Source organism: Carassius carassius, chromosome 39 (assembly GCF_963082965.1).
Source record: "Carassius carassius chromosome 39, fCarCar2.1, whole genome shotgun sequence".
Taxonomy (NCBI): Eukaryota; Metazoa; Chordata; class Actinopteri; order Cypriniformes; family Cyprinidae; genus Carassius; species Carassius carassius.
In genome coordinates this window covers 20,861,684-20,889,215 of record NC_081793.1, presented here as the reverse complement: position 1 = coordinate 20,889,215, position 27,532 = coordinate 20,861,684, and the positions used below count along the sequence as shown (strand labels likewise).

At 36.5% G+C, this 27,532-nt stretch overlaps 1 protein-coding gene across 1 annotated transcript; it reads left to right on the top strand.

The window, feature by feature from the left end:
- Positions 1 to 46: 46 nt before the first annotated feature.
- Positions 47 to 27,199, top strand: LOC132121605 (ras-related protein Rab-40B-like). Its single transcript, XM_059531184.1, has 6 exons — positions 47 to 782; positions 22,854 to 22,914; positions 23,588 to 23,648; positions 24,452 to 24,529; positions 24,936 to 25,158; positions 26,796 to 27,199. The coding sequence occupies exons 1-6, from the start codon at positions 617 to 619 to the stop codon at positions 27,065 to 27,067; spliced, it is 861 nt and encodes a 286-aa protein (XP_059387167.1). The 5' UTR covers positions 47 to 616; the 3' UTR covers positions 27,068 to 27,199.
- Positions 27,200 to 27,532: the final 333 nt, after the last annotated feature.

The following is a 27,532-nucleotide window of genomic DNA, read 5'->3' as shown; positions in this document are numbered from 1 at the left end:
GACTTAAATAGTGAACATATGGGCTCTGATCTGGTATCAGCGTTAGTGGGATCAAAACAGTAGATTAGCCACACCCTCTCCAACACAAAAAAATGCGTTTGTGGGATTTGATGGACGCGCTAAATGTCCAATGAGAGAGCAGAGCTGCCCTAGCAACTCCACACAGGAACCAATCATGGAAAATCTAAGGATAAACTCACATTTTCCTGTTTAGGGAGGTAGATAGGAGAGAGAGATGTGGCAGAGAGCTCAGTGGACCAGGTTTGCGCGAAATGTAAAGATGAAAAAACAGTAGGAGTGATTTATAAAGATTAACATTTCTTTTATAAGTATAAACAGTCAATTTTAAGAAGTTAACGTTACTTGGCTTATGCTTCTATACTGTAAACGTATGACGGTCTTTATTTACCTACTAATGTGACGCAACAGCATCAGTGGATCCACAACCAGAATCTTTGAACAAAAGGACAGCTTTAGTGTTGTAATGGACATGGCATTTTTAACTCAGAAAAGACTAGTGAAGAATATGTAACGTTTTTAAAACGGCTATATGGTTTAGTTGCACTGGTGGTCTGAGATATTTAAAACAAGTCCATCAGTTACACGATGTACCAGAATGGGTCATCGGGCTGATGTGAAGATGAACCACAGGAGCAGCCCAGCAAAAGCTTATGATTTCCTCCTGAAATTCCTTCTGGTTGGAGACAGTGATGTTGGGAAAGGGGAAATACTGGCCAGTCTACAGGATGGGTCAAGTGAGTCACCCTATGGATACAATATGGGTAAGTTTTGATCTCTTTACTGTACAAATTAAACTTAATGTAGTCGGTCTGCGCAATTCTAAATAAATCTATTATCATGGATTGAAGTTTATTTAACATTTATCATAAACATGATGATCAGAAAGTCAGAATACAGCTAACAAGCATCACGTGTACATCTACATCACTTATTGTGAACTGTTTTAGTTATTTTGTCACCAGAAATGTTGTCAATCTAGACAATGTAAACAAAAAAATATTTATACACTGAAAACAAGGGATCACCATCTGTATAATTTATTTTAAATCTTTAATTTATTATAACAGTTAGTATGCCACATATATTAAACACCAAAATCACATTTCTCATTAAGCCCTGGTTTGTCCAGCTCTTATTTACAGCTCACCAGTAGTTGTAGTTATTGGTTACTCCCTGTTTTGGAAAAAGTAACTCTTCCCAGGGGACAAAATCAACTGTAGTGAACCCCCCTTTGGGCTTTCACAGCTAAACAACATATTTTTCATCTATCTTGCCTATAAGGCCAACAGCATTCTTTATGTGATGCAAACAAGTGGCTGGTATCAACATAACTAACAAAGCACAACATCTTTACATGTATGTAATGACTTGCATATCAAATACTAACTCAGTAGCAACCGGCTCTCGTGGTGACAATCCTTTAGATCTCCTAATTCATAATAGTTTACATATTTTCTCCCGAATGCTGTTTTATTGTTTTTACTCTATGCATGCTTGAACAGGAAGAACAAAACTCTGAGCCATTTCTCTTTTTCACTGCATTTGAGCAAAGTCCAAAGTCTGATGAACATTGTAAGTCTCTAGCAGCTTAGATTACACCGAAGCGATATAGCAAGTAAATTGACAGCCATCCTGTTCATTTAAGGTCAGAGGCTGACTGAGATCTGGGTGGCTTTCATAGTTGTGTACTCATTTATCCAAGCAGCTGAGGAAGGAATGCCAGCCACTTTTAGAAGAGGGACCCTTTAAATAGTATTTTAATTGCTTGGATAGGCATATTATTATATTCTTTAAAGAATAGTTAACACAAACACACACACACACACAAATACAAATTTGCTAACATTTACTCAGCCTCAGGCCCTTTAAGATGTAGATGAGTTTGTTTCTTCTTCAACAAATTTCTTCAACAGCTTCAACAACAGAAATTCAACTTGACATCACTTGCTCTCCAATGAATTCTGAGGAGCAAATAGGTCCCATCAGAATAAGAGTCCAAACAGCTGATAAAAAGCTATTGCAATAATCCACAATACAACTAATCAGTAAATCAGTTACTCATCAAGTGTCTTGTGAATAAGGATGTAGATCTATTATACTTTTTTTTTATTAGATTTTAACAAAATTAGAATGAAAAGGTGTCCTCTTATTATTGCTTCTATAAAATGCTGCACATTTTTTTGTGAAAGTGAAATATGTCAAATAACAAAACTAAATAGAAATTTTAAAACTAACCCCAAATCAAATAAATAGAGGCAACCACTGCATTTGAATCACAATCCAAACAAAGATTCTGTTTACATGCAGCATGAGCAGTTTTAAAATTTAAATTATATTGTGTAATTTTACATTTTAAACAAAAACGGAATGCTATGACTTTAGTTTTGTCAAAATATACTACATAAAACCTCTGCATGAAACAAATACAGCAAACAGGCTGAATGAGATGCAGATTCACTCTCTGACAGCAGGTGGCGCGTATGAAGAAAAAAAAACTAAAACAAAGCAGAAAACAAAGCAGTCCCCAATGTATTGCGATTCGTTTAACATCTCAGACGATTTGAATCCTCACATATTTGTACTGATGTTCAACCAATCGTACATCGTTACTTACATCAATATTTGTGATGCAAATAAAATATATATATATATATATAGAAATAAATAAAAAAGTTACACCCTCATGTCGTAATGATGTCATTAATTTGCAGTGACTTATTTATGTCAAGATCTATCATCCTGGGCAAGGATGAAAATACACTTGACACAGATTCAAATATATAAAGTTAGTAATCATAATTTCAGTCAGTTAAAACATCATCATCATGATCTGATACATTTCTTACAGTTAATTTTTGCAAATAAATTACTCAAATACAGGTACAAGTAGTAATGTGCAAACAAGAATGTTTTACAAGCCTTGAAGATATAAAGTGAATAAATTACATTAACATAAAAACCATAATCCACTTACTATGTTCAGTTCAGTTTAGATTGGCCCCCTCATTCAAGTCCTCAGTTTACCCGCCCTCATAGCATTAGCACAGCATCAGTTGTCCAAAAGAACTAGTTGTTGCTGTATCACAGTCAGTCATAGAAGACAGTCATGTACTGTTTGGTAGCTTCATGCTGAATGAAGACACACAAAATCCTTTAAGACATACGGATACATTTATCAAAAAAAGCACACACACACACATACACCTGATTCAACACGTCAGCTCAATAGTAGAGACTTTAAGACCTGAACTGAAGCATGGCAGAAAAGGTAAAGACTTGTGAGTAAATACAATGCACGTCAGGTCCGTGTAATGTTCAGCAGCGGCAGCTCTTAAAGCAGCCAAAATAATCTAATAACCCAGCTGCTATGATGTCTGTTAAGCAAAGAATAAAAGAAAAAGAGGAAATAAATAACTTTTGTAGCTTTGTTTCATCTATTTAATTTAGAATTTAGTGTTTGATAACTTTAATTTCTGTAGGCTTATATTTCCTACTTGCTGAAGGGCACAGGTAGCTAAATATGACATTTATTATAGCAGGGGTGCTCAGTACTGTTCCTGGTGATCTACCTGTCTGCAGAGTTCAGATCCAACCCTGAATAAACACACCTGTCTGTAATTGTCAAGTGCTCCTGAAGATCTTAATTAGCAGGTTCATTTGTGACCTAAATCAGGGTTGGAGCTGAACTTTGCAGGTCAGTAGATCTTCAGAAACAGGATTGGACACACCTGTATTATAGGGTGTATGTGAAGATTGTTTTAAGTTCACTTAAATTATAAGTTTTTTATTTTTTTTTATTTTAAGGTCTAATAAATGTTAAAATTGATAACTCTCAATTACTGTAATGTTGAATGGCTATAGTCAATGGTTAAATATTAGGGAACAAAAATTCATAGAGAAGTTTTGGTGTCAGTGATAATCGCCTTCAGTCATAGAAAAACAAATGTTAAAGATGTATTGTCTTTGTTGTTTTTACATTAATTTGAAGATTGAATGTGAAATTAATGCAATGTAAAAACTAACATTTTAAGTGGGATTAATCACAATTAATATTTGGGGAAAATGTGAGTTAATTATTTATTTTTTAAAAGGTGTTTCTTTTGCTCCATCAATTGTTTCAAAAACTAATGCAGCTGATTCAAATACATCCTTATAGAGTGATGAGATCATAATTAAGTCATAAACATATTTTATATTACCACACTTTTGATGTTCAACAAAATAGAACTAATATGCTTCACGTCCTCTTGAAAAATTACACATGCGCAGTATCGTCAGCTCATCGGTTCTCAAATCAGATGCTTATAATCTATTACCAGATCACCAGAACACTGAATCGATATTTCATTGCATTATTAAATTATATTTCATTACACTGATAATTTGATGCTCATCATCACTTCTCTTTTCACAGCAGTTTAATATATATATAAATATATATTTATTAGGGGTGTAATGGTACGCAAAATTCACTGTTCGGTACGTACCTCGGTTTTAAAGTCACGGTTCGGTTCATTTTCGGTACAGTAAGGGAAAGAAAAGCAAACATTAAACTGCAGGTTGTTTATTACTAGAAATTTTTTTTTTTACAATTTGTTTACACTTTTTTTATACTTTTAAATAAAATATAAAATAAAAAAAGAATAAGAAATAAAATACTGCTGCAAAGTTCTCCACTAAATAAAATACTCAACCAAACCAAACCAATATCATATAATAAAATATAATGAAAAATATAAATAAATAACTATGATTACAGGGCAGCATTACCAATCCCAGCTTGTAGGCCTGCTCATATTTAAAATATATATATAACTTTTCCAAAGTGTAAAGTGCAGCATCAACAGTTTCATTTTTTAGACCTGCTCAGATTTCGTTATTGCGTTGGACCGATTGGAATTAAGAGCAAAGGTCTGTTTAAATGCCGACGGGAGCTGCGTTTGAATTACAATCGTTTTTTTCCTAGTTGTAGTGATGTTCACACTCGCGTGATGCCTTTTGAAAACCTTAGGCCGACTATCAAACATAGTCTATTTTGCCGTCAATACTGTTGACGGTGTCCTTTATCAGTAGGCTTTATATTTATGCTCAACATGAAGTATAGATATTGTTGTCGTGAAGACAAGATCATGGTCTGTCGGCGGTCTCCCTCTAAGACACATAAAACGCGAAGCAGCCATCACGCAACTGAAACGCAGCAGAAACGCCACGCTCACGCCTAGGCCTGGGACGGTTACCGCATTACCGCAATACCGCGGTCACGTGACGCCTACCGCGGGTCTAAACCTGTAACCGTCATCACCGCACAAAAAAAAAAAAACATTGGCCTGCACATCTGAATACCTTCGGCAGAAGTCAAATGAGCCATTTTAATCTAGATTAATTCCAAGATTACAGTGAGATTAATCTAGATTAAAAAATCTATCTATGCACCTCTAATAGCATTCCATTTGTATTGACTATTAGGCCTAGAGTACCTGTGTAATGTCTTGTAGCCTATATATTGAATTTAATTTCATTTTACTAAAGCATAAAATACAGGCGGATGACTCATGAGAAAGCCAAAAAAGCAGGACCTCAGTTTTTAATTGCACGTGCTTATTCTGTTTAACACAATTCTCTCACGTGGTTGCGCAGCCGACAATTGCGCATTTAATGGCGCGTTTCCACCGAGTGGTACGGTACGGTACGGGTCGGGTCGGTACCCTTTTATTTGCGTTTCCACTGCCAAAAGTTGAGAATGGTACCAAAAAGCCGAACCGTACCGTACCACATTTTGGGTACCCTTCCGTTGGGGTACCTAGCACAGTGGAACGGTACTAAAGGGTGGAGCTAGACTCACTGCAGAACGTTGATTGGTTGACAGAGAATCGTCATTTGCGCGTGCCGCAAGGGGAAAGACACAACACACGAGGCGCCATTTTTAAATTACAACAACGTCGCAACAATGTCGCCGTGCAGCATAATAACTTTACCGTGGTCGACCCAGGAGGTGCAGACCTTCTTGGGTATCATCGGTGAAGAAAGGGTGCAAAGGGAACTCGATGGCATGGTGAGAAACGAAAAGGTTTTTCAGCATGTTTCTGAGAGGATGGCTGTCGAGGGTTACCAGCGGACGTCCGAGCAGTGCGGCATTAAATGCAAGAAACTGCGGAGTGACTATCGTAAGGTGAAAGACCACAACAGCCGGAGTGGTGTTCACAGAAAAAATTGGAAGTGGCTAGAAATGATGGACGCCATCTACGGGCACAGACCGGCGAGTTTGGGACGAGAAGGAGGCATCGATACGGCTACCTCGTTGCTGGAGTCGATGATGGAGCCTCCCGGTAAGTTTGTAATTGTGAAATATAACGTTAGTATACATCGATCACGGGAAAGCTTACGTTCAATGTATGGAATGTAGTGCAATAAAAGTTACTCTTATAAAATTATAGATACTTGAAAAAAAAATACTTATGTACATTATACAAAGTAAAAATGCTTTGTTTGGCTACCCACTCAGTCCTACTATGTTGTATGTTCTGTATTTATCTCAACCGCATTGTTGCCGTTTGTGTTATTAACGTGACTTTTGTAAATTTTCAGTTGAGCATCCTAGCTGTCAGGAGGAAATGGAGGCACTTGATGAGATTTCCACCCTTGAAAGCTCAAGTTCGCCTGCCAGGACATCAACCCCGACACCACCACCAGAATCTGCTCCATCAACTTCGAGTGAACCTCGGTGTATTACAATCGGTAAGACATGAACACCAGAGTGAAAAGAAATGTATAATACTGTAATAATATATACTAGAGGTGTAACAATATATTGTGCCATAATATATTTCGCAATACAAAAGCGCAACAATACGTATTGTGGATGTTGACAATATGTATCATGGATAGTTCTCCCAAAATAAAAATTACTGTGTGAGAAAAAATTCATGTTTTCAGAGTGTCAGTACTACATTAAATTACTATATAATGTTGCTTATGATGTATACTAATGCAATGGGGGAATATTTGTGGGTCCTCATAATGGCAAATGTCTTATTACCAGAACGTTAAGAATATTCGTCTAAAATAATTCAGTATTTTCAGCTTCAGAATCATGAATATTTTTATTCTGGTGTCACCATTGTCCTTGGGTTACAAGCACCAAGTCCAAGCCTATCCATTTAAACCCACAATGTAATATCCAAGTTTTCATTTTAATCGACAATAATTTTTTTTTTTTACCTTTTATCATATGTCGTGGAGTATCGCATTATTGTATCATGAGTTCATTATCGTCATATGTTAATATATACATGTCCAATTTAGACATTGTATTGTAGTACTGTAGATATCTCCCCATAATATTGGTTGGCTCAAATCACAAGGATCAAAATGCTTCGCTAAACAAACCAACATTCCTGTCTCTTTTGCATTCCAGGCAAGAGGAAAAGGGGGCAACAGGATGTTCATGCGGCCCTGGTTGAGATGCAGGCAGCTGATGAGAAGCAGCAGGAGTGGTTGGAGAGGATGGAGGAACGCCGTGACCGGCGCTTCGAACTTATGCTGGAGGATGCACGTGAGGCAAGGCGGCATGAGGATGAACTAACTCGCCAACACATGGAGCAGTCTGCAAGCTTCAATCAGGCCTTCCTCGGCACGCTCAGTCAGCTGGTGCAGGCGTTGAGTAGTCGCCCCAACCCTGTGCCATGATCCAGCCACTTGTGCTCTTTTGCACACAGCACTTTAGACTTGTTTACTTTTTTGGACTTGTTTAATTTTTTTGGACTTATTTAGTTTTTTGTTTGCACTCGTTTACTTTGTTTGCACTTTTAATTTTTGTTTGCACTTGTTTACAAAACCTTTTTTCTGTCGCACAGCTCATTTTTTTGTCAATAGCATTTGTTTGACTTTTTAAATTAAAGTACTTTTTCATTACCTCATGTGTCCTGTGTTCAATGGCCATCTCACACAATTCCTCCCTTACCCATTCTATAAATTGAGGTCGTTTTATTAATGTTCCTGTCATCTGGTGTCATTGACATCTATTGTTTGCTACCTTGGCCATAATGGCCATTTGGGAGATTATGCTTGCCTTAAATACAAATTAGTTAGCAATGTGTTACTTTACATTTATTGCAAACAAAATCTGAATTTATTTATTTTTACAGTCATAGGTATTGCAGAGTAATAAGTCCTTTACCCCAAATATTATAAATTAATATTATAAATATTATAAATTGTTCCCTTATAATTACGCGTGTACTTATAAAGTATGTACAATAATTACAGAAAGGTACGCTGTAAATTCGGTGTACTTACGCAGTACTTTCCGGGCTGTAATCATGAATTACTGCATAAATTATTTGTAATTTTCCATGTTTTTTAGCATAATAAGTCATAAGCTACATACCATGTAATATTAAAATAATTAGCCCTTAGTTGGGTAGCTTAGTTATGAAACACTGCATTTTATTTGTATTTTTCATGGTTGTTACTCCTTTATTCACCAAATATTATAAATTGTTCCCCTATAATTACATGTACACACTCTATAATTACCAAAAGGTATGCTGTAAATTATGTGTACTTGCGCAGTATTATCTTAAGCGTTATCAGATTGGCCATTTGATATAGTTACCCAAAATGAATTATACCTCATGTTTAAACACCATCTACATAAGAGGCAGCGGCAAAAATATTTCACAAAATATGAAGAGGCAGGGTAAAAGTAAAAAGGATTTATTCATGTCCATAAAATCAAAACTTAGCGTTTACACAGGTGTGCCTTTGCTATCTGTACAACAGATTTAACTGTTCAAATAACGCATCAGACCCTCGCGTACATCCCTGCCCTCCTCCTCTGCACCCTGTGCCAGTGGCACCACAGGCTCTGCAGCAACAGGTGTATCCCATTCGTGCTGGTAATCCTCTACATGCCTTTCACAAAGATTGTGCAGAGCACAACAAGTCAACACCATGGACTTCACCAGTTCGATGTCGCTGTCATTCCTCTTCATAAGGCACCGCCACCTTCCTTTGAGTCTCCCAAAAGCATTTTCTACCACCACCCGAGCCCTGCACACTTTTTTGTTGTAGGTCAGCCGGCCATTGTCAGGGAATGGTTTTAGGAGCCAATTCTGCAAAGGGTAGGCAGAGTCTCCTAGCACATAAAAGCCAGCATTCACCCCACTGATGTTCCTGGTGCAAGCTGGGTAGAGGCTTCCACGCTCGACCAACTCCCACAATGTAGATAGTCTCAGAACCCGAGCATCATGCAAACTTCCAGCCATTCCTGCATATGCACTCCAAAATAGTCCTTTTCCGTCAACTACTCCTTGCAGGATGATGGAATGCCAGCCTTTTCTATTAAAGTAATCGCAGTGGTACTCCCTTGGGGCTATTATGGGTATGTGTGACCCATCAATGGCACCAACACACTGTGGAAGCCCCCACCGGTTCTCAAAGTAGGCTGCCATCTCTTTGAACTTCTGCTGGTCAGGGAAACATATCTGTTCTGGAACTAACAACATGCTAGCGGCCTTGCAGAATTCCTGGACGCACCGACACACTGTTGTTCTGCTGACACCAAAAAGATGGCCAATACTTCTGTAGTCGCTGTTGGTTGCAAGCTTCCATAGTGCAATGGCAACTCTTTTCTTAAGGGGAACACACTCTCTGTAGTTTGTGTCCTGCTTTTCCATTGCTGGATGCACCATGGCACAAAGGAATATAAATGTTTCTTCAGACATCCTGAAGTTGTTCAACCACTGTGTGTGTGTGAATCCTGGAACGATCACATCCCACCAGTCATTTGAGCGGCTGAAAGTAAAAAAAACGGTTGGTCTGCGGCGCTGATTTTGCACCAGATTGAGTATCTAGAAAACAAACAAACAAAAAAGTTAAGATTAATACAATGTCGCAGTGATGGTGGGTCATTTAATTAAAAGTGCAACTATCATACGCCGGATGAAAAAATACATAAAGTATTATATAAAGTATTATAAACATTGTAAGAGTTACCCTTGGACACGATAGAATATATAAATTTGTTAAAATATCTAATATACTGCACCAGAGAGGGAACTTTGGTGTCATTAAAGCACAAAGAAAAAATAGCTTACAGATATAACTATTTTCTCAAAATTATACTTCTAATCTATCATTAACCACAACTAGTATTGCACTTGTAATAATATAGGCATCAACAGATTCATGTAAAAGTTTAATGATCTTAAAAAGTAACCTTCATAGTGCTTAATGAATAGACTGTAGTTTACAGTTGGCACAGTTAAAATCTGGTTTCACAGGCAGGGCCTATTGTACTTATTTATTCAGTGTAGGGTTATTTAATCTATAACAATATTGCTTAGTTAGCACATAAGACGAAATACATTAATACATGACATAAAAAAGTTAGCTTAGCTCAAGCTTACCCGCCTGCGCCGTCGTGTTTGTCTTGCCTTGTCTTTACTCGCGCGGTTGTCTGTCTCGTCCCAGCTCCTTAAAATTTCCCAAATTCCCCTGTATTTTTCCGCTGTGTTTTTCCTTGCAGCATGTAGCCTTTGCTCAAACAAATATTGTCTCTTCCTTGAGATAAACAGCCACACACCGAGAAGCAAGAATAGGATCTGCTGTATGTCCTCCATTGTTGTTTGCGGTGAACTTTCCTCTTCCCGCGCGATCGAATGACGTCAAGCTACTTTCCGTCATACACCACACCTATCAAGTGACGTTATCACTACTTTCTGGAATACACCACGCCTATCAAGTAAGGGTACTGTTGGCGGTGGAAACGCTAGCCAAATCATGGTTAACAGACCCGACCCGTACCGACCCGTACCGTACCGTACCACTCGGTGGAAACGCGCCATAAGCTACTATTCCATCGAAACATGGCAGAGAGGGCTAACTTGGTGGCAAAGCCAAATGTCACGTCGCCAATATGGGCACATTTTGGCTTTGAACCTGATGAAAAAGGACTTCCAGGCAATTTTAATGAGCCCATTTGAAGAATTTGCTACAAAAAGATTCCGGTATCACGTTCAAATACGTCCAACCTGAGAACGCATCTTCGAAAACATCATCCGGCAACATTTGCTGCCCTTGGGAGCACCACAAGTGCTTCGTCTGAAGATCGGCCCACAACCTCAGGCCAGGGACGACAGCTGTGCATCGCAGACTCGTTTGCTAAAGGGACTAAGTACCAACGCGACCCTGACGGATAGTGTGACTCGCCTCCTAGTGGAGGAAAAGGTGCCATTTAACTTAGTCGAGAAGCCAGCCTTTAAGGCGATGCTACAGGCCTTCGACAAACAATATGTCCCCCCTGACAGAAAATACTTTTCAAAAAAGGCAGTACCAGAGAAGTATATGAAAATGAAGGACAGTTTGACACGCGAGTTAAAGGACGCTGACCATTTTTCTATCACAACAGATATGTGGTCAAGCGTTAATATGATGCCCTATATGAGCGTGACAATTCATTACCTGAACACCAACTGGGAGCTGAAGTCAAGGTGTTTGGAGACATCCTTTTATGCCAGAAAGTCACACAAGTGATAACCTCTCCGAGGCTCTGCGATCGGCTCTTGAAGAATGGTCTCTGGATGAGAAGAGGTTGGCTTGTGTCACTAGTGATAACGGAGCAAACATTGTGGCTGCGGTGAGAAAACTTGGATGGGGATGGCTACCATGCTTCGGCCACAACCTCCATTTAGCCGTCACTAACTCCATGAATGCAGAAAAAGAACGCACTGCCCGGGCCATGGGTTTGTGTCGAACGCTTGTGAACGCTTTCTCCCATAGCTGGCAAAAGAAACAACGGCTTCAGAAAGAACAAACTGAGCTGGGCCTGCCTCAGCACTCCTTAGTACTGGTAAGTTTGAACTCTCTTCCAACTCTGTTTTTGGAAAGATTAACTACAAATAGGCTAGGCCTGCGAGATTTAATTCAATATAATCAATAAATAATCTATTGTAGGCAATTAAACATTTAAGTATGTGATTCTGAAATTCCATTTTCATTAAAGGGCAATCGAAAAAGATATCCAGGCTTACAATCACGGCAGTGTGTGACACTTTGTTAAATTAAATAGCATTCGTTAAATTATAGCCTTGTACCACACTGAGACCAAAGCGCACACGAGACATAGGCCTATAAATTAATATAAATATGTAAAAATCTATAATATATATAAATATTATTTATATTATATATTTTTACATATTTATATTAACTTGGCCTATATCTCGTGTGCGCTTTGGTCTCAGTGTGGTACAAGGCTATAATTTAACGAATGCTATTTAATTTAACAAAGTGTGCTGCTCACAATACCGTCATTGTTTTTTTTTTACTTATAAATATTATTTATATTTATCTTATTTATAAGTAAAAAACAACCACAACATTGTTAACAGCAACACTTTGTTAAATTAAATGGCATTCGTTAAATTATAGCCTTGAACCACACTGAGACCAAAGTGCACACGAGATATAGGCTAAATAAATATAAATATGTAAAAATATATAATATAAATAATATTTATATATATTATAGATTTTTAAATATTTATATTAATTTAGCCTATATGTCTACATATTTATATTACTCTATATGCCTTCGTTAAATAGCCTTCATTAACCACTGAGACAAAAAAGTACACACGTAATATCTATATAAATATTAATATAGCTAAACATGTACAAATATGTAATATAAAATATAAATCATATTAAATATAATTCATATATTATATAATATAAGTAATATAAAAATATGTACATTTAAATAATGCTAAAGCAAAGTCTATCCTAAATGTGTTTTAATTTGTTCACAGGATTGCCCCACCAGGTGGGGAACAAAGCAAAAAATGATTGCACGCATTCTTGAACAAGGCCCTGCCATTCGGAAGGTTTTGGATGACCGGCGCACACAACACCTAATTCCGACGTGGCAGGACATGGAGGTCATGGAATCGGTGAATGCAGCCCTGAAAAATGTTGCCGATTTCACGGATGCACTGTCTTCTGAGCGAGCAGTGACTGCATCCTCTTTGAAACCGGTGCTGCAGCTAGTCACCGAGGATCTGCTGCTCCCCGCTGAGGAGGACACCCAATTGACGCGCAACCTGAAAGAAAAAATGTCTGCCGTTTTGATGGAAAAATACAGTGCACCCTCAACTCAACAGCTATTGGCAAAGACCGCGTTTGTCGACTCTAGGTATAAGGACATTGACATTTCTGACGAGGTGAAGGATGAGCTCATGGAGGAGATGATGAATGTCCCCGAAGAGCAGCGTGATGACGGTGATGGAAAGGGAGCAAGTGCACCCAACCCTCCCAAAAAACCGAATCTGGCTGACTTACTTGGGGAAAAAAAAGAAAAAACATCTACTCCGACCCCCAAGAGAATTCGTGTAGACACAGAGATCAGAAGGTATTTGCAGGAGGAAGCCCTGGGTTCCCACGCAGACCCTCTTGTCTGGTGGCGGGACAATAGTATCCGATTCCCTCTGCTTTCCAAAGTAGCCCGAAAATATATGACCATTTGCGCTACAAGCATTCCCTCAGAACGTGTGTTCAGTGCTGCAGGTAACGTCGTTACGTCTTTCAGGGCCTCCCTTAAACCTGACAAAGTGAACATGCTAGTTTTTCTTGCAAAAAATATGAAGGCTGGGATGTAAACCATAGCGTATGTTTCGTTTTGCCAGCACTTTTTTTCAGACATAATTTCTGTTCTAAATTTTCTTATTCCAAATGTGAAATAATAAATGTTAAATAAACATGTTCATTATGCTCAATTGCCTTAGCCTCTGTGTGCGCAAAAGTCGTTATAGTTTAAGTGATTGTTTGATGACGACGACTGTAGCCTAATCTGAAGGTAAAAATATAAATAAACATACATATAATAAACATGCAAATTAATATCTATTACTGATCAATACGATAAATAAAAATGTGTTTGTTTGTCTTTATGATGCTCTATCTTAAGATCTCTGTTGAGAATTGCGATCAGATCTGATATCGCCCCCAACAAATATGAAGGCTAGAGTAACCTCGCCTATTATTTCGTTTAGCAGAATTTTTATTTCAGACATCATTCCATGTCTGTTCTAAATGTTCATGTTCTAAATGTAAAAAAAAGTGAAATAAACCTGTTCCTTATATTCGTTTGCCTCCCGTGTGTGTGCGAAAATGAAAGTACATCGATCACGGGGGGGGGTTGTCCCGCAATACCGCGGGAATTTATTGCTTTTCAACCGCGGTAAGAAAAATTCAATACCGTCCCAGGCCTACTCACGCCACGCAGCCAGTGTGTCATCGGCCTTAGAATCAGCTGCAGGGCGGGATTTGCGCTGAACGCGGAGACTTCCGCCACTTAATATGTTCGTTTGGAAACATGAAAATGTACCTATGTTCAGCAAACAAAATATTGCATTCGGTCATTCGGTACACACATGCACCGTACCGAAAGCCCTGTACCGAAACGGTCCGGTACGAATACACGTACCGTTACACCCCTAATTATATAGTTTTAATATATAATATATATAATATATTATATAATAATAGTTTTTTTTTTTTTGGAGTCAGAGGGAGGGTCAGGCATGTGAAAAAAATAAATAAAAAAATTGTAAGGAGACGCAAACTCTTTCAAACAATTCAGTCTGATTCTAATCTAATCTAACTAGCAATCAGGTGTGGTGTTGATGTTTCTTATGTCCGTTTCAGAGCACCAGAAAGCAAATATTTCAATCAACAGCTCAAAGCTTTGTTTGTCTTCAGAACACAATTTAAGATTTTTTGGATTAAAACCAGGAGGCTTGTGACTGTCCCATTGACTGCCAAGTAAATTAAAGAAAAGTCCATCTGGCATCAGTGATTCAAATGTAATGTTATGAAGTGAAGAGAATACTTTTGACGAAAACAAAAATAACGACTTATTGAACTATTTGTCTCCTCTGTGACGCATCACCGTAGCGCCATTTGGAGAATATCAGTAGATTGTGAAAAGTTTTTTCCAAACCAGAATGAATAGCATGATGTTAACAAAGAAAGAAAGCTGTTTCAGAGTAAGGGAACTTTATTGCATTTTGATCAATCATTATGACAGTTAACTTCTTTTTGAAAAAAGGTGCATTGATGGTCAATTTTATTTTCATGTTAACTTTAAACATTTGATCTTTTCAGATTTTCAAAAATCCTATAATTGCATACTGTACATGGTCGATAAACCATTATGTCATTAACCATAGCGCCATTTTGGAGAATATCAGCTGAATGTAAGCAGCATATGCTCTTCTGTCTCTTCTGAATAGCATGCGCAGTTTGCGTTCAGCAGATAGTGATTAATGACAAAATTTTTATTTTGTTTTGGTACCCAACCCTACTCAAAATATGGTTCTAAACAAATATGTCCATAGTTTTTGATGAGAGAGAACAACAGGGGATTAATTTTTTCACTGGAGGAAGAGTTATTATGGATTATGGACTGGTATTTTGGCCAGAAGCAACTGTTTAAAGTTAAAATGTTTAATGATGTATTTCTTGATTACAATATGCATCTTTTCACTTAAAAAGAGGTTAATTGACTGTGGATTACTTGTAGATTATTGTAATGTTTTTATCAGCTGTTTGAACTCTCATTCTGATGGCACCCATTCACTGCAGGGGCTGAGCAAGTAATGTTAATTTTCTCCAAATCTGCTGTGATAAAGGAACAATCTTTTACATCTCGGATGGCTTGTTGAGGATGTGTAAATTGTTTCGAAAATCTTCATTTTTGGGTTAACTATTCCTTTAAAGTCAACATAAGTTGCCATTCTCAACCCACTTTATAGTAATATGACATATTTCTGAGCAAGACAGTACTTTAGTAGATTGTGAAAAGTGTGTCCAAACCTAGCCTGATGTTAACGAAGAAGGAAAGCTGTTTCACAGTAAGGGAACATTATTGCATTTTGATTAATTATTATTATTATTAGGAAAAAGGTGCATTGATTAATAATTCACAGTAAGATCAGGGATGTAGAGTACATTAACAAAGCAAATAGGATCAATTTTATTTTCATGTCAACTTTAAACAGTTGATATTTTCTAGCGCAACAGTGATGATGGATTTAATATCCCACTGCAGGCTTGTGAAAGTGACTTCATGCTACATTCATTTACATACTCTCTAGTAAAAATATAGCCCCTGTAGGGCTAGTAAACATCTCTGCCAGGATGCTAATACTTGGAAAACATCTTTCTAAAACATTGGGTATGCAAGCAATTAATAGACCATTGCTGGAGCTTTTGCTTACTAGATCCAGAACATATTCTACATCCTATTCTGTCATATTTTAGAACTGTAACCTTGGGAGCAACTCACAAAAACCCTCACAAAAAAGTGCATATTGTATGTACATGGTCGATAAACTCAATTATGATTAGACAGGGAGAGCTTTTGCCTAACAACCTTGCCAGCAGAAGTCTCTGTTGGAATTTCTGTTTATAGAGATTATTACAACTGGCCAAAGCTCTTACGTAACTGTGCTCTGCTGAGTGAAATGCGACTGAGCCGAGGGAAATGAGGATGCAGCCAGGCTTTGCTGGTGATAAAACATTATGATGTTTATCTAAACACTTGCATGTACCTTTCAAGCCACTTGTTTGATTGAACGATAAACAGGGTTGATTGACTGTTGGTTTTAAAGGAACAGTGACAGTTGAAGCCTTGCAGCTGTTCTTCTCCAAGACAGAAATCAGTTCTGTGCCACTAAAACATTTATCCCACTGTCTTATAAATAACGCACAGGCTGATGTGTTGCTCAATGTGTTTTAGTTTATGTAACGCCTGTGGAGATTAATCAGGGTAGATGGCATATTGAATTGTGCACAAATTAAAACAAGGCTGTGAATGGTAGAAGAACAGTATGTTCTGTGTGTTGTATTGTGTTCGATCACATGTAAGACGATACAACACACATCATAAATTTTTTTGTTAAAGTAGCATTACCTTATACTGGACGTATACTGTCACCTTGCGGTGTTGAACGCAAATAGTATTTGAGTTTTTGTAATTTGTGAATTATCAGTCAATATTGTGGTGATGAATGTTTATTTTTGCATGCTCATTTTCTGTATATTTTTATTTTATTTAATCATCTTTGCTATTATCTAGTTAATAGTTAATATTTAAAAACACTAATAATTTTTTAACACTGTTAAATATCATCTTGAGAATCTAAAAGGAAATCTTAAAAGGAATACTGATTATAGACGGTTTCAACGGCAACAACATAAACAAACTTTACTGCGCATGCACGCTTTTGTGGACCTAACTTAACTTCCGGGAGACTTCCAAATAGAATTAATAACAACAGCAAAGTCCCTCTAGAGTAGATATTTTTTGATAACAAACAAAATATGTTTGCTGCGTGGATCAGGCGGGCTTAATGAAAATGCAAATTCATTCTTTGCCAGCAGGAGATGTTTTAAAGCATAGACATAAAGCGCGAGAAATAGAGGTTTCCCCAGTAACAGTTATAAACAAAGCAGAGCTCGTACGCTCACACGCTGCTTTACAGGCATATAACATGCAAGTCTTCCTTCAGAAATACAGCGATATAAAAACACCTGTGCCTCGTTTTGATATTTAAACATATAAATGTAAGGAATTATTATTATTAAACGTGCAGTACATAACGTTACTCATGTTTATTCAACGAAGCCTTTTTGAAAATCGACCAGTTTTAAAATTGTGTCCAAAAATAAATAAATGTATGGGAAACACATCCCGCGGCACAACCACCTGAGCCCAACTTCAGTCTGCTCATCACCTTGACTTTAACTGCGTTTGTAGAAGGCACCGCAGCCAGACCAATATACACAATACAGACCGGATGTTAACTTAGGTCCAGGCGCGTGCACCCGATGAAACCGTCTATACTGTGTAATAATAACTATGTTATTATGCCTAAATTCACCTGTAGCATTTAAAGTGACTGATTTTAGTTTAGTATTTTATTTTTAAAAGGATGTTCCACCCAAATAGTCCACCCAAGTTACTAAATGGTTTGGGTTCCCATTGACTTACATTGTATGGGCAAAAAATATTCTTCAAATTATCTATCTTGTGTTTAGAAGATGAAAGAACTGCATACAGGTCTGGAACGACATTAGGGTTAATGATGACAGAAATGTCATATTTGGGAGGACTGTCCCTTTAATTTCTTAAAATGAATTTAGAATTTTTCAGTATCAGCCAATTTTGGTACTGATATGACTCCAGTTTTTACTTCTTGTGGTTCTACATGATTTAAAAATAATGTTTAAATGTACCTTTTATTTTGTTCTTTTTATTTATATAATTATTTTTTAATGAGAGAGAAATTACTTTAACTGTGGTGTCAACCCTGGTAAGGTCTATGAGAGTTTAATTATGCTGGTTTAAAATCCAGCTGATCTGTTTGCTGTTTTTGAGGCCAACCGCAATGGCTCCACAGGCCACAAAGCAGCTTGCAGTATTTTTGGTTTGTGTTTAATTTCGTGATTCGATTCGATCAGTAAGTGTTAGCAACTGTTTCCTCCCTCAGCTTTAAATTTTGAACACTATTATCCATGGAGGCTTCATCCACATCCCGTTACTCCTGTTGATCCAGCATATGTGTCATCCCGTCAGAAAAGGTCTATGGCTCTCTGTTGGTTCCTGTGAGGGAGATGAGGAGAGGTGCAGAGCAGGGTAATTGTGCGGGGAGACAGAAAGAGTTAGTGTGAAAAAATCTCTCAGGATGAATCAGAGTTTGCCCACACAAACAGGAAGACTGCATTGACTGCAGACTGCAGGAAGACATGTTTATAAAGAAAAAAATACTAGAGAGCTGGTGTTATACAATAATTGTCTAAATGTGATGCTTCACATTGAATTAAATAATTTACAATAAGTCTTTTATCAAAAGCTTGTGGTGGAAAATATGAAGTAAGCGCTGGTCATGTTTGTTTGATAAAATATATTTAGTACTGCAGTCAGTTATCCAATTAACTTGAGCATTTATTGTTCAACCAAACCATTTTTAAAGAAATTAATACTTTTATTCTGTAGTGACAACATACATTTTATCAGAAGTGACAGTAAAGACTTTTGCATTGTTACAAAACAAATTTTATTTCAAATAAATGCTGTTCTTTTGAACTTTCTATTCATCAAAGAATTGTGAAAATAATATATTATTGTACCCACAAAAATATTAACTAGCACAACTGTTATCAACATTTATTATAATGATAATGTAATGTTTAAACCTATTAGAATAATTTCAGTACTGGAAATTCAGCATTGCTGGAATTAATTAAAAAGAAATATATATACTATCACTAATTCCATTCAAAAAGTTAAACTCGTATATTATATTAATTCATTATACACAGGCTGATATATATCAAATGTTTATATCTTTTAATTTTTATGTATATAACTGACTACTGAGGAGAATTTGAATATTGTGAAAAGGTTCAATATTAAAGACACCTGGTGCCACACTCAAATCAGATAATGAACTCAAAACACCTGCAAAGCCTTTAAATGGTCTCTCAGTCTAGTTCTGTAGGCTACACAATCATGGGGAAGACTGCTGACTTGACAGTTGTCCAAAAGATGACCATTGACACCTTGCACAAGAAAGGCAAGACACAAAAGGCCATTGCAAAAGAGGCTGGCTGTTCACAGAGCTCTGTGTCCAAGCACATTAATAGAGATGTGAAGGAAAGGAAAAGATGTGGTAGAAAAAAAGTTTACAAGCAATTGGTATAACCGCACCCTGGAGAGGATTGTGAAACAAAACCCATTCAAAAATGTGAGGGAGATTTACAAAGAATGGACTGCAGCTGGAGTCAGTGCTTCAAGAACCTCTATGCACATGACGTATGCAAGACATGGGTTTCAGCTGTCGCATTCCTTGTGTCAAGCCACTCTTGAACAACAAAACAACAAACAGCGTCAGAAGCGTCTAAAGACAAAAAGGACTGGACTGCTGCTGAGTGGTCCAAAGTTATGTTCTCTGATGAAAGTAAATTTTGCATTTCCTTTGGAGGTCAAGTGTAAAGTTTCCACAGTCAGTGATGGTTTGAGGTGCCATGTCATCTGCTGGTGTTGGTCCACTGTGTTTTCTGAGGTCCAAGGTCAACGCAGCCGTATACCAGGAAGTTTTAGAGCACTTCATGCTTCCTGCTGCTGACCAACTTTATGGAGATGCAGATTTCATTTTCCAACAGGACTTGGCACCTGCACACAGTGCCAAAGCTACCAGTACCTGTCTAAAGGACCATGATTAATTGGCCAGCAAACTCGCTTGACCTTAACCCCATATGGGGTATTGTGAAGAGGAATATGTGATATGCCAGACCCAAGAATGCAGAAGAGCTGAAGGCCACTATCAGAGCAACCTGGGCTCTCATAAAACCTGAGCAATGCCACAGACTGATCGACTCCATGCCACGCCGCATTGCTGCAGTAATTTAGGCAAAAGGAGCCCCAACTAAGTATTGAGTGCTATACACACTCATACTTATCATGTTCGTACTTTTTAGTTGGCCAAGATTTCCAAAAATCTTTTCTTTGTATTGGTCTTAAGTAATATTCTGATTTTCTGAAATACTGAATTTGGGATTTTCCTTAGTTCTCATTGATAATCATTAAATCAAAATAAATAAACATTTGAAATATATCTGTGTAATGAATGAATATAATATACAAGTTTTACTTTTTGAATGGAATTACTGAAATCAACTTTTTGATGATATTCTAATTATATGACCAGCAGATGTGTGTATGTATATATATATATATATATATATATATATATATATATATATATATATATATATATACGTACATACATATATTTCACAATATTATTATTATTACTCTATATTTGCTCAGTGACAGCCTTGATGAGCATAAAACATAAAAAAAAAAAAAAACTTACCGACCCCAACCTTTTAAATTTCCTAATTAAATCATTTTAACAGATATTAGTAGATATTATTGTTTTATAGAACTAATGCATCATGTTTTCACCGAGGACTTAGTACCTGATAAACTTCATTTTTAATGTGCACAACATGAGGGCTGAACCTCACCACTGCATACCTTAGGAAATGCTGTAATTCACTAAGTGACCTCACTGTTCACAGGGTGACTTGGGATTGTGATTGTTGTGATGGTGTTTTCAAATCCTCTTTCTGTCCTTGTTCCATGTATATTTTCACAGTGTTTGGGTTTCATTCTCATCGCAGTGGAATGTGTGATGGGCTCTGAAATTCCCTAGGATAAAGGGCGTTCAGAATACCAGTGTGTATGTGTGTGCAACCTGGAACCCCCACGGAGGTGACACTGAAGCTTTCCAATCTCAGCCCACCTCCTTGAGTGACATGTTCATACCAGCAGATGTCACTTACCGTATTTTTTGGACTATAAGTCGCACCTGAGTATAAGTCGCATCAGTCCAAAAATATGTCATGATGAGGAAAAAAACATATATAAGTCGCACTGGACTATAAGTCGCATTTATTTAGAACCAAGAACCAAGAGAAAACATTACCGTCAACAGCCGCGAGAGGCCCTCTCGCGGCTGTAGACGGTAATGTTTTCTCTTGGTTCACTCTGTTAGTTCATTTCTCTTGGGTCATGTCAAATTAATTTTGATAAATAAGTCGCACCTGACTATAAGTCGCAGGACCAACTAAACTATAAAAAAAGTGTGACTTATAGTCTGAAAAATACGGTAATCATAGTTGCTGTCACCCAAATGCATGATCAAAAATCTGACATTGTAAAAAGTAAAAAAAAAATTATAATAATTTAGTTAAGAGTAAAATAATGTAGTCTTCATTTGAACAAAATATGCAATACTTTCCCTGAACATTTTTCAGTGGTTCTTATTATTAGTGGTGTCAGCTAAGGCATTACTATTGCTCAAACTAGGAATTTGAAAAACACTAAGTATTAATTAAACACACTAACAGCTTAACACTAAGTATTAATGAAACTTTGTTGTGTAATTCATTGGACACTGTTATCTGCTTGAACAAAATAATTTTGCTGACAATTAAAAAGCCTTATGTAGGCACCAGAATATAATTTAGACTTGGAAGTGGAATCTTTTTACTCGGACCACTAACCAACTGCCTAGAGCCTCCTACCACATATAGTAATAACATGCTAAAAACCAACCAGAAGATATTAGTAATTCCATAGTAACACCCTGGCAACCTGTCACATAGTAACATTTTTAAATGTGTTTAGAAAATGTTTATATGCTGACCAAGGCTGTATTTATTTAATAATAAATACTGTAAAACTGTAATAACGTGATATACTATTGCAATTTAAATAACTTTTTTTCTATTGTAATTTATTTAAAAAAACTAATTTATTACTGTGGTAGCAAAGCAGAATTTTCATTTGGTGCTTAAGTAATATTTTAGAGTATAATCAATATTGAAAACAGTTGTGCTGTTTAATATTTTTGTGGAAACCTTGATAAATATTATAAATTTTTTTACTGTTACACGTAAAGACCTTGTTGATCAACTAAATGCATACTAGCAAAATCTATGACTGTTTAAGGTGAAATGTGTATTAATTTATTTTTTAGCTTATAGTATAGTTTAATGTTTGCTGTGTTATGTGAACAATCTAATCTGATTGGCTCAACCAGTAGTGTGAATTTGGAGAGGTACTGCCGTGTTTTTTTTTTTTTGTACCAGTGGCAGACAGGAAACCCATTTGAAAACAGTCATTACTCGGTGATGTTAGTGCTGCAGAAATTCGACACTTCACCTTTAATAATTTTACTATTCTTCTTCACTTGTAGGAATTGACTACAAGACAACTACCATACTGCTCGATGGACGCAGAGTCAAGCTCCAGCTTTGGTGAGTAGCTTTACATCACAGTTACTTTTCCTTTTAAACTGGAAACCCAAGAATGCAGCACCTGACAGTTCCTAGAAATGCATGTTGAACTTAAAAGTTTCAACTTGATTTCCTCCTATTTTCTTCTTGAACTCAAACCGAGCACGAAGAGAGATTAAAGATCACCCCCTCCATTTCATCATGCCTGTGTACACTCAATAAGGTCCTGTTGGTTTCCAAAATATGAAGTGAACATGCCAAACGTCTGGCAATGTTAATTACAGTTCTCCTCAACAATCCGATGGAAAAAGTCAATCCCACTAGCCATGCCTAGAACGTGTTTATAAATTCTGGCGCATTTTAAGAGAGCTGAGCTTTTTGCAAGAATCTTGAATCAATTATTGATAATCTGGCATTGACAGACGAAGCATTTTAGAGGAGAGTGTTTGTGTTATTCCAGCCCTTCCCGCTGCAACATGACTGGCACATCTTGGTGCTGCGCTCAGCCCTGGATGGTGAATGATTCATTTCACTGCTCCTACTCAAAGTCTGCTGCCCTGGCACCAACCACAGAGAGCTCCTCGTGCCACCAGGCAGAGGCAAAGACAATAGCTACAGATGTATTGAAGAGCAGAAGTAAGATGAATGTGTTCTTTGTCATGCGGACCCTCTGTGTTGTGTTGTTTTTTTGCAGGGACACCTCAGGACAAGGCAGATTCTGCACCATATTCCGCTCTTATTCAAGAGGAGCACAGGTATAATGGAAATAAATTATAAAAACACTTTGGAAAAATATAATGAGTAGCTATTTTTAATTATAATTAATATATTTCATATGAGAATATTTATAGTAATTTATTTGAATTCATTTAAAAATAATGTTAAGTTATTTTTAATTGTTTTATTTGTAAATGTAAATATAATAAATGTAAAATATTTTTATATGATTTATCAGTCACCAGTAGTTGAAAAAAAGTAATTAATTTAAATTATATTATATTTACAAATATTTAGTTTTCATTATTTTCTTTATAATTGTTATTATTATTATTTATAATTGCAATTATATTTTGCTATGATTTTCATCAGACATAATTTGTGTGGTTATGTGTAAGCCCATTGTATATCATATGCAAAGAGACTTAAGGGAATGGGCTTTTAAAATGTCTCTGAAATCCCAGTGCTCCCAGACAGTTGTTAAACACTCCACCCAATGACCAGCAGTTCCTGTTGAAAGTGTGGTATGCTATAAATCGGAGTGGACTGGAACTGTCTACATGATATTTCCTGGCTCTGGCAAACACAGATATCCTAATAACAAAAAACTCTTGGAGCGAAGCCACATTCTGTATTGACATTACATCGTAAACTTCTCTGCCATCAGTTTTAGTTACATACTGCATGAGATGTTAAATAACACCACGTCCAGTATCACCCTGACTTTGAAAAAACGTTTATCATCTAATTCGATCTCAAAAGCTTATGGTCTCAATTTTTTTAAAGTGCATTTAAATTTAACATACTGTATGCTGTCTTTAACAAATGTTGTTTCTCACAGGGTGTTATCCTTGTATATGACATCACAAACCGCTGGTCTTTTGATGGCATCGACAGATGGATTAAAGAGATTGATGAGGTAAAATCAGGTCAAAACTACTGTAGTTACAGTATGTAGCATGTTAAATATGCAGTGCATTATAATTAAGGGTATAAAAAGACGTTAACTCATACTAGTGGCTTTTGAATTACATTGAATGAAACATAAGCTAGTCATCTTGAGAAAGTGATCAAATAGATGTGTATTTCTGTATTTCAGGAAATGTGCATGTTATGCAACTCAATAGCAACAGTTATGCTTATAATCATTCCAATCATACATGATAGTAACAGAGGCTATGTAACTAATCTGTGTAGCTTGATGATGCACACAGCATTTTCTTTCAAAATTGCATTATTATTAAAGTGATTGTCTTGACATAACAATATAAAACAATTCAGCAAAGAATGTCCTGAAGGTTTTTGTTGTTGTTGTTTTTACCCAGCATGCACCAGGTGTTCCCAAGATTCTGGTGGGAAACAGGCTTCACCTGGCCTATAAACGTCAGGTGACCACCGAGCACGCCCAGGCTTTCGCAGAGCGACTGGGCGTCACATTCTTTGAGGTCAGCCCTCTCTGTAACTTCAACATTACTGAGTCCTTCACTGAGCTGGCCCGAATTGTGCTCATGAGGCATGGTATGGAGCGACTTTGGAGACCCAATAAAGGTAAAAAAGCCTCTATGATCAGGCTTCATATAAAAAATAAAAATAAATCATTTATTTACAATAGGGCTATGTCTTTTACATTCAGACATGTATGATATGGACATTATCTAACTGGGACTAAGAGGTTCACTTTTGTAGCTATGTAATATTTTGGAAAATATAATAACACAAAACTATATAGAAAGTGGGATAATATTTTGTAATTATCATATGTATTTAATTGGTTTCTTGTAAATAGACATTTCAGGAAATTTTCAATTACTTTACAAAACACTTTATTATTTTCTTTTACAAGAAAGATATATTTAGTAAGAATATTTTAATGTATAAGAACTTGTTTTGGGCAGTCACAAGAGGTGAATAGGTAACAAATTATATTCCTATGAAATTATAACATTTCTTATGATCATTCTCATTTTTCTCATTACCATCTTTTTACATTACAAGTTACCTAAAACATGTTAATATTAAAAAACTAAACACTAAGATATACTGTAAGATTGGGAACACGATTTTTTGCCAATGCTTACATATTGTATAATCTCAATGTAAAAATAATTTAAACAAATCATTCTCTTTCAAAATATCTTATTTAACATTATTTAGAAACTAAGTGCAGGAATGTATTCATGATAAGTGGAAGTGTGAAATTCAAATTTATATGCTTATATGTACTTACAGAAACACAACATCTTTTTTTTTTTTTTTTTTACATTTTTTTAATAATGTAAGAATTGTAAATTAATTGTTGTTGACAGACATAATTATAAAAAAAAAACATATATTATATTATATTATATTATATTTTAATGCCAAACAGTATCATTCTGTGAAAACATTTTTTAAAATAATTTATTTTACAAATTATTAAAATGAAAATATCACTTTCAGTAACATAAATGTAAATCATATAAAACAATTACAGAGAGAAAAGACAGCTAAACCTCTACAATCATCAGAGGTTCACATCAATACCATTGCTGTCTTGTTTCACTACACTTCTATCAGCATCTCCCTATGACTCATGTTGTTGAGGTTGGAAATGTTTTCTCCGGGAAAAAAACTTCACCATAAATGCTTCTTATATGAAATGATGCATTAAGGAACACTGTTATAGAATAATGCAGACCTTTTAGTGGAGCCTTTTCTGAGAATGACCACATAAGAAACAGCAATACAAGTTTTTTTCCTCAGACCAATACTGCAATTATGTATAGGCCAAAGGAACGATTTCGAAACCTGAAATATGCAAAGCTTTGAGACTTTAACTGCTCACAGCGGAGACACCCAGTGTTCAGATATCAATGTAACAGCCAGCTACCCACACAACACATTTCAGCTCTTAATAATCATAGCTTTGGTTTATGTTAGAAAAATTATTTAAGGAACAAGGTCAAGCGATATGAAAACATTTACTTAGGTTAGCGCGTTTGAATAAAACATTATATGTTTACATTGACTTGCCAAGCAATATGATAAAACAAGTTTCCATTAAATTACTTCATCCCTTAAAGACAAACATTTCTGACAGACTATTATAAACCATATAATGATATAATGACTTGAATTTGTGGAGTATTTTATGAAGAATCGAATATGTTGCATTTAACCGGATCCTGTTCTTTTCTTTTGTCCAGTATTGAGTCTGCAGGACCTGTGCTGTCGTTCTATCGTTTCCTGCACTCCAGTGCATCTTGTGGACAAGCTTCCCCTTCCTGTTGCCTTAAAGAGCCATCTGAAGTCCTTCTCCATGGCCAACGGTCTCAACGCCAGGATGATGCACGGCAGTTCATACTCAGTCATAGCTAGTAGTGCTAAAAAAAGGAACGGAACCAAAAAATCCAAAATAATCTACCCTCCACTGAGTCCATCCCAGCACTGCGCACGGACGAGCTGCAAGATTTCATAGATCAATGCAGTTGCTGTACTTACAATAAACCCTCGCAATGCAATTTAAACAAGGAGCTAGTGTTCAAAACCACCATGGTCTTACAATAAATAAGAACAAGCGAGACAACTGTGGCCTGTGAGGTCTTCGATATATCAACATGTTATTTAAAATTTCCTCCTGGCCATATCCAGTTGTGATCGCTGGATAGATAGATGTAAGAAAGAGGATCTGTTTCTAAGTGTTACCAAGCCTTTATAATGCTCTGCATTGTTTAAATATACAAGTTCTTTGTCTTGTAAATGTATTGATGGTACTGCATTTTGCTGTGGAGGACTCTTTTTGCTACTGAACTTGGACCAAGCCAGCAGGAGAAACAGACTGCTTTTCCTGTTTTGTGATCACTTTCAAAACGGACCTTACAGACAAGTAATACCAGCTTAATTTCCTTTAATACTTTTATTCAGACACTTTTCAGGGGCTAAG